The 8,701-nt window shown below is 50.1% G+C and overlaps 1 protein-coding gene across 1 annotated transcript; it reads left to right on the top strand.

Moving 5' to 3' along the window:
- Nucleotides 1-4,855: 4,855 nt before the first annotated feature.
- Nucleotides 4,856-7,767, top strand: KCNA5 (potassium voltage-gated channel subfamily A member 5). The gene has a single exon (XM_033223126.1). The coding sequence runs from the start codon at nucleotides 5,151-5,153 to the stop codon at nucleotides 6,966-6,968; it is 1,818 nt and encodes a 605-aa protein (XP_033079017.1). The 5' UTR covers nucleotides 4,856-5,150; the 3' UTR covers nucleotides 6,969-7,767.
- The last annotated feature ends 934 nt before the right edge of the window (nucleotides 7,768-8,701 follow it).

Below are 8,701 nucleotides of genomic sequence, written 5' to 3'. Positions count from 1 at the left end.
CCTCCCCCTCCTGCTTCCATCTCTTAACATGCAGGTGACCAGCTGCCTGCCCCCAGCACAGCTGTGCATGTTTTGTTTGTGTGTTTTGTTTTACTCCATCTTTGTCGCTTCCATCAAACAGGAAAGGAAGGTCACTTCCCAGGGTTTCCTTCCCAAGGTGTTGGATTAAGGGGCCAGTGAGAAGGGAAGGGGAGGGAAGGGGAAACAGCTGCCCCCCTCATTAAAGTGGTTTTTTTTTTTTTGTTTGTTTGTTTGTTTTACGGACGATCTATAAGGCGAATGCATCCAGGATAGAGAATTAGATGACAGACAACTTCACTTTTTTGCTGATTAATACACTATTAGCAACTATTGCTTGACAATCCTTCTTTGCCATGGATTATGGAATAGTGATGTATCATGGATTTATAGACTCTGTAATATTTGGCAGTAAGACCCAGGCTACCAAGGACCTGTGAATCAAGTTCTCCTTATTTATTTGTGTATGTATTAATTTATTTTTAAAGAAAGGTGCCTTAGTATGGTTTATTTTCACCAAGCTGTCTTCTCTTTGGCTCTTGCTGGTCCAGCCTAAGAAGTCCTGAGCCCTTGTTTCTCACTTCCAATGTCTCCGTGTTGAGACATGAGGTGACAATAGCTTTGTTTATTATATGAGTAACACATAGGTGCTTCCTGCACCTATGAACCCCCCGCACCACAGAGGAGGAAAATCAATGTCTGACAGTAAGACTAGTGGCATAATTTTTGCCTCCCTCTGTCCCTTTAAATGCTTTAGATGATGAAAGATGCTGGCCAAGGAATTGTGGGGAAGCTGAAGAAAACACGTTTTCTCTAATCTGGGGGTGACAGCATCCCTCGTGGAGAAGATACAATACCGGTTTTGTTCAATTTTCTTTTTTTATGGAGGGAAAACTCGGGGAGGTCAGGCATAGGTGTAATTGGGGCAAGTTGGAATAACTGGTTTACCAGAGGAATGAAAAAGAAGCTGGAAAAGCAGCTCCAAGTGCACTTCTCTTTCTCAAGCTCTCTGGACTGTGCCTGGGTTCCTGGTGGCACCCTGCCAGAGCTGGCTAGAGATGCTTTAAAGATGTGGTCCTTTCAGCAGCAACCTCTCTTCCTCTTGAAAGAAAGCAGCAGCGGGCCTGAGCCCTAAGACTTGGACAGACTGGCTAGAATCTTCACCTGGCTGGCAGGGTGTGTCAGACACGGCTACTGCTAAGATCCTCTCCTCACATTTGGCTTCCTGCATCTATGAACCCCCTGCACCACAGAGGAGTAAAATCAATGTCTGACAGAGAGACTAGTGGCATATTTTTTGCTTCCCTCTGTCCCTTTAAATGCTGTCCAGTAGGGAAAGTTTTTCCCTGACCTAGATGAAAATCCAGCAGGTGTCTTTGTTTTGTGTTACTCATATAATAAACACAGCTATAGTCACCTCGGGTCTCAACCACAAAAAATTAAACTATACAGTCCGAAATATGAAATTGTTGCTTTTGCTCACAAAGTTGGAGTGGTCTGTGATAATACAGTGGTATGTAACCTGAACAAGTGGTGATAAGTCTTCAGATGGTTAGGTCCCGTCTCCACAACCACTTTGTGTACTTAGCTAATCTCAGAAACCACCTTTCAGTTTCTATCCCCAGCTTTCCCCTCCCTCCCTGCTCCAACAGCTGAATTTCTTTCCCCCAGTTCAATTGCGTTCAGTACATATTTAGCAAAATGCATAATATGGACATGGCACCATGTTTGGTGTTGTAAAGAAAATCAAAGATCAATAAAAAATGTTTCTTGATTTCAAAATATCTCTATCTCTCTGTTAGCTCCCTCCCTCTCTCTCATCTACGTACCTATCACTTAAAAATTGATAAATAGGTAACTAGAGAGTAGTTAGCTAGAAAGGTAGGTAGGTAAATAGACAGATAGATTGATGGATAGATATATATACTGTGGTAGATACCATTCATAGACATGATAGCTAGATAGCTAGATACATACATGCATACATACATAGAGACAAAAATCTATTCTTATGGGAATGTGATCTCTAGACAGGTGCATCAGTATCACTTGGGCGCTGTGTGAAATGCACTCTAAGCCCTACCCTGGTTCAGAGTCTGCATGTTAACAAAATCCTCAGGCAATGGTGCACATTAAGCACTGCTATAAAAGAGTTAACCTTGTAGGATTAGATAGATAGTAAAGAAGGCAGCTTTCAGTTATATAATGAGTGCTCTGGGAAGAAGACAAAGATTGAGTTAGGAGTATAAGAGGTTTACTGGGAGATAATAAAGAAAGACAAAAGTGATAGGAAGAAGAGTTCATTAGGGAAAACATTCAGATTATGATGCTGATCTGGCACTTGTGAAAGGAAAGAGGGGAGGGAGAGGGGTTGGACAGAGAGAGTCTCAGATCTTTCAAAGTCTTGGCCAATCTGTTGGGGAAATGTAGAGCAAAGATTGCCCATTAGTGGAAATCTGCACTGGGGAGAAATGGTCTTTGTAACCCTGCTGTGCTCAGAGAGCTACCCTGAAGGAGTTTGGCCCCTGCACTAAAGCTGAGGCAGAGCCAGAAAGTGACAACAGCTGGAGGCGGTCAGCTAACTGTACTCTGGCAGTTGAAAAGCAAGTTCTTTCTTTAAGGAAGATTTGAGCAGTATACCTCCATGGCTACCACATGTGGCATCTGAAGGTAATTTTGCAAGAAACCTATAAGAACTGGCAAATGCATGGGAAACAGATTTAAGGAAATACCACATTAAAGGAGGCCTGGGTTTTGTGCTTTTCCTGGACTGTTTATGTTGTACTCTTATTCTTCAGGGAATAATCTCCCAGAAAGCCCCTGAAAGACAAGCTCCAGAGAACTCTTTCCTCTGGGGAACCCGAGGAGAACCCATGTGAACGAATATGGCATCCTTATACTTACAAGATGCATGAATCAGTAGGCAAGCTCAGTAAGTCCCGGCCTCCCCAGGAAAATACCTGATCCTAACTGGCAGCCTCAGAGCCAGAGAAGAAAAAAAGCCCACTGGAGATGAAGCAGGGATGGCACAGATATGGGGAAAGGCAATGCAAGACCCTGCGATTCGCCAGTGATGCCTTCACATACTGATTTTCATGTTCATGCCCTTCCTCACTCATGCACATCTGCAAGGACAGCCAACAATATGCACAGTCACACACAATGAAAATACTTACGTACACCAAATTCACATCCACCTTCACGTATAAACTCTTAAAAAGCCATATGTGCACACACTTCTCAAACCTTGACCCAAGTTTGTGTGTCTATGCCCTGCTATTGCAACACACACTTGTGCACCCAGGACCAAGTTTCCAAATCACACCCTGTGGATAGAGACATTCATTGACAAGAGGTCCTAACTTCATGCATATAAATCTGAAACAATATACAGAAATACAAATAGACAACGAAAACAGACATTCAAAAACACAGCCACTTTATGATAATTTAAAACCAAGAAACTTCTGGAGACTGTGTCTGGCAGTTCCAGACACACACCTTAAAACAGATTTCTCTTGGTTACCAATGCCTGCTAAAACCCTGCAGGGGTAGAGACAGGGCAGGGGTAGAGACAAGATTCTCTACTGTCCCAACCTAGAAAGATTAATATGTTATATCAGCCATCCTCCTGCCTCCTGCAGCAGGGAACTAAAGTTCTCAGGCCAGATGTTGGAGTGAGGGAGTGCTTGTATCAGGAAAAGTGATTATGCATTTCTATAGAGGAGTGAAATATAGGGAACAAGGGCCAAACTCTGATTGTTTGAGTTTGAGTTCCAGCATCATCACTTTCTACCTGTGTGAGCCTGGGTGAGTCTGTCAATCTCTCTGTGCCTCAGTTTCTTCGTTTATAAAATGGTGATGATAACAGTACTTACAAAATAGGTTGCTGTAGCAATACACAGAGACAATATTTGTGAAGTGCTGAGAATGGGCTGGTGCATAATAACAGCCAAGTAAGTGTTGGTTGTTATTATTCCACTCTTGGGATTTCTCCAGCCTTGGAGATTGGACAGCCTCCCTGGCTCCCTCTCATAAGCCACCTCCACCCTCAGCCTCCTTCATGGACCTAGATGCAGTTGTTAGCTCCAAGATTCATCAGACAGGATTAGCCCTCACCAGGATTGTAAAAATCTCTTCTCCCCTCCCCTGGCGTGGTTTTTGCAAATGGGATTCGTTGGAGAGGGTGGAGGGGTTCTGTTGCGTTGAGACCAGACAGCTCATCTCCTGACTAGGCTGCTTGCCTGGGCTGCCACTGGGTCCATACTGGAAACAGGCTAGGGCATGCGAATCCTGCAAGGTTCCAACCCTCTGGTACATTTTTGTGGATCTGCAGGAAGACGGGAAGAGAGATGCTTCTCCATTGATATATGTATTTCAAGGTCCGAAACTACGTGGGCCTCCTCCCTTCTGTAATTCTTCCCAAAGAAATACCGTTATTTCTCCAAAATAAAAAGGACTGGTGTCTCCCGTCTCTGTCTCTCATACTCCGACTCAGCTCAAAGCCTCTTCCCTTTAGCCCAAGGCACTTCGTTCCCCCTGGAGTCCACTCTGCTTCCAGCGGGTTCCCAGGTGAACTGAAATCCAGAGCTATTCTCATCTGGTTGCCCTGGGAATTTCAGCGCTCTCGGTACAACCTGTTCCTCCATCCTCCCCGGTCCTTCCCTCCCTCCGCTGGGCTGCACCCTTCTCAGCCCCTCCTTTCCCTTGCTAGGGGCACCAGCTGCGCCCTTCGGGGAGACACTGGCTGCCACAAGACCCGGGAGGGGAAGCGGGAGGAGGGGGAGGGGAAGCAGGAGGAGGAGGAAGGGAGAGGGGAAGGCGGGGGAGGCGCCGAGGGTGGAGGCCAAGCGCAGCGCAGCCAGAGAGGGACGGCTGAAGGTTGCATCTGCTGGAAGGAGGCTTTTCGGCTGCTTGGTAACGGGCTGCCAGAAGAGAGAGAGGCAGAGAGCAGGGCAGCGGCTTCTTGACGTCAGGGCCAAGCGAGGGGATCGCGCCAGCAACCCCAGCTCGCCCCACAGAGGGGCCGGCCGACCGCGGGAGCGGAGCCTGAGGGGAGGTGCCAGCGGAGCGTGAGTAGGGGGCGCGGGAGCAGATCAGCTGGGGCGCAGCATGCCCGCTGCTCCCGCGTCATGGAGATCGCCCTGGTGCCCCTGGAGAACGGCGGTGCCATGACCGTCAGAGGAGGCAATGAGGCCCGGGCAGGCTGCGGCCAGGCCACAGGGGGAGTGCTCCAGTGTCCCCCGACGGCTGGGCTCAGCGATGGGCCCAAGGAGCCGGCGCCAAAGGGGCGCGGCGCGCAGAGAGACGCGGACCCGGGAGTGTGGCCCTTGCCTCCGCTGCCCAAGGAGCTGCCACAGCCTCGACGGCCGCCTCCCGAGGACGAGGAGGAAGAAGGCGACCCCGGCCTTGGCACGGTGGAGGACCAGGCTCTGGGCACGGCGTCCCTGCACCACCAGCGCGTCCACATCAACATCTCCGGGCTGCGCTTCGAGACGCAGCTGGGCACCCTGGCGCAGTTCCCCAACACCCTCCTGGGCGACCCAGCCAAGCGCCTGCGCTACTTCGACCCCCTGAGGAACGAGTACTTCTTCGACCGCAACCGGCCCAGCTTCGACGGTATCCTCTACTACTATCAGTCCGGGGGCCGCCTGCGGAGGCCGGTCAACGTCTCCCTGGACGTGTTCGCCGACGAGATCCGCTTCTACCAGCTGGGGGACGAGGCCATGGAGCGCTTCCGCGAGGATGAGGGCTTCATTAAAGAAGAGGAGAAGCCCCTGCCCCGCAACGAATTCCAGCGCCAGGTGTGGCTTATCTTCGAGTATCCGGAGAGCTCTGGGTCCGCGCGGGCCATCGCCATCGTCTCGGTCTTGGTCATCCTCATCTCCATCATCACCTTCTGCTTGGAGACCCTGCCCGAGTTCAGGGATGAACGCGAGCTGCTCCGCCACCCCCCAGCGCCCCACCAGCCTCCCGCGCCCGCCCCTGGGGCCAACGGCAGCGGGGTCATGGCCCCGCCCTCTGGCCCTACGGTGGCACCGCTCCTGCCCAGGACCCTGGCCGACCCCTTCTTCATCGTGGAGACCACGTGCGTCATCTGGTTCACCTTCGAGCTGCTCGTGCGCTTCTTCGCCTGCCCCAGCAAGGCAGGGTTCTCCCGGAACATCATGAACATCATTGATGTGGTGGCCATCTTCCCTTACTTCATCACCCTGGGCACCGAGCTGGCAGAGCAGCAGCCAGGGGGCGGAGGAGGCAGCCAGAATGGGCAGCAGGCCATGTCCCTGGCCATCCTCAGAGTCATCCGCCTGGTCCGGGTGTTTCGCATCTTCAAGCTCTCCCGCCACTCCAAGGGGCTGCAGATCCTGGGCAAGACCTTGCAGGCCTCCATGAGGGAGCTGGGGCTGCTCATCTTCTTCCTCTTCATCGGGGTCATCCTCTTCTCCAGTGCCGTGTACTTCGCAGAGGCTGACAACCAGGGGACCCATTTCTCTAGCATCCCTGATGCCTTCTGGTGGGCAGTGGTCACCATGACCACTGTGGGCTACGGGGACATGAGGCCCATCACTGTGGGGGGCAAGATCGTGGGCTCACTGTGTGCCATCGCTGGGGTCCTCACCATTGCCCTGCCTGTGCCCGTCATTGTCTCCAACTTCAACTACTTCTACCACCGGGAGACGGACCACGAGGAGCCGGCAGTCCTTAAGGAAGAGCAGGGCCCTCAGAGCCAGGGGCCAGGGCTGGACAGAGGAGTCCAGCAGAAGGTCCAGGAGTCCAGCGGGAGCAGGGGATCCTTCTGCAAGGCTGGGGGGACCCTGGAGAATGCAGACAGTGCCCGAAGGAGCAGCTGCCCCCTAGAGAAGTGTAACGTCAAGGCCAAGAGCAATGTGGACTTGAGGAGGTCCCTTTATGCCCTCTGCCTGGACACCAGCCGGGAAACAGATTTGTAAAAGGAGATGCAGGCAGACTGGTGGCAGTGGGGTAGGGAATGGGAGGCTTGCTGAACATGGATATTTACATTATACCGCAGAGTATTTGAAGTCACACTGTAACCTCAGTCTACCCCTCTCCTTTCACTCCTTTCCTCCCTCCCTCAATCCTCCCATTTTCTCTCTTCTTTCCATGACACCCAAGGGTCACCTATTTTTAAAAAGTACCACATTCCATGACGCAGGAGCTGTTGAAATGGTGAGCGCTGTGAGATGGATGTATTTGTAGCCAGTCTCCTATACCCCGCAGAGGGATAACCCAAACAAAAATGACTCTAAATAGCCCAGATCCCAAGAGATTATGTAACTCCTCCATCCATGTGTTCCAAATTTGCTTTACATATGATTACATTTGTGTATAGGGGAAAATATTATTTTTATGCCTGGTAAGTGGCTTTTTGTACTGTAGTTTAGATAGAGATATTTTGGATATATTTTCAAGATACATGTTGTATTTATGGAAGAAAGAGTTGTCTGATGTTTTTCTGTGATGCTTATATTAGAGCCAGAGATCTTGGTATGGGCTGTTGTGGTTCCTGTGTCTCCAAGCCTCTGTCTTTTCTGGGATGTGGTATTGGTGCTTTGTGTCTAGGGCAGAGAATGTTCTTGAAGAAAGGCAAATCTGACTTTTTCTGTGCGCCTTAAACAATTCTTGTAACTTTCTTCAAAAAGCATTTTAATGATATTGGAGGAATACTTCTGATAATTTATTCTCTTTATTTTTAATCCCAGGAAATAAAAGGTTACCTTGTTGAGGCAAGTGTTAGTTTTTCTGCAGCTGATATGTTTTCTGACATTTTAAAAAATAGTCTGTCACTGTCTGTTTCTGGTTTTGAAGTCAGAGCAAATGCATTGACTGGGGTGAGAGGAAATCTGAAAAGCTCATGATTTGCTTGGCGACGTCTTTGCAGTGCACCCCTTGGCGCCTCATAGACAATGGTGGGTGAGCTTTGTCCAGGCTGTTTATGGCGTGGACGCCCCTGTGGGATGCTCTCTGAAGCAGTAATATTAGCCCTTATGGTCAGCTTGGAGTATGGAGGGCACTAAAATGAAAAGGGGGATCAGCCCCCTGATAGTCTTGCTGGGTCTCCCGGCACTGGCTTTCATTCCTTTGTTTGCAGGTTTTAAGCCCTCCTCAGGGTGGCTCTCAGCAGCTCTGAGAAACAAGCCTGATTCTCACAGACATGAAGCAGTCCTGGCAGCCCCAGTGTGCGGTCACAGAAGGACCTGCGCCGGTTGTTCACTGCCGTCCTGGCATGGCAGAGGAGCACGCAATGTGTTTATGACAACAGCAACAGTGAGAGGCCAAATGGAAAGATTTGCTTGTTCACGTTAAAAGCTGTTTTCTACAGATTGTGGCCTTGCCCCAAGTAATCCCTAAACTCAGAACAAATCCCCTTGTTCCGTTGTCACTGGAAGGCTGTAGCAAAACATTGCAGTGGGCACAACACTAGGAAGCATTTCTCTCTGGGATTAGCTATCTGCTGATAGGAATCCGTGGGGCTCCGGATTCCTGCTGCTGCTTTTTCTGCTGAATAATCCAAAGCTGGGGCTGTTTTACATCCTCACCAGGGCAGGCTAGTGGGCTGGAATCACACCTCCCCCAGGACAGCAGTGGGCTTCATGGCTAGATCTCAGGGTGTGTCCAGGTCTCCCTGTGGGTGAGGGGAGATCTATAAATCAATGGTTGGGAA

Source organism: Trachypithecus francoisi, unplaced genomic scaffold, assembly GCF_009764315.1.
Source record: "Trachypithecus francoisi isolate TF-2019V2 unplaced genomic scaffold, Tfra_2.0 Lachesis_group11, whole genome shotgun sequence".
NCBI classification, from domain to species: domain Eukaryota; kingdom Metazoa; phylum Chordata; class Mammalia; order Primates; family Cercopithecidae; genus Trachypithecus; species Trachypithecus francoisi.
This window is presented reverse-complemented; position numbering and strand designations above follow the sequence as displayed.

Coding starts and splice junctions, on each gene's coding strand:
- KCNA5 (XM_033223126.1), top strand. CDS start 5,151: ATGGAGATCGCCCTGGTGCCCCTGGAGAACGGCGGTGCCATGACCGTC.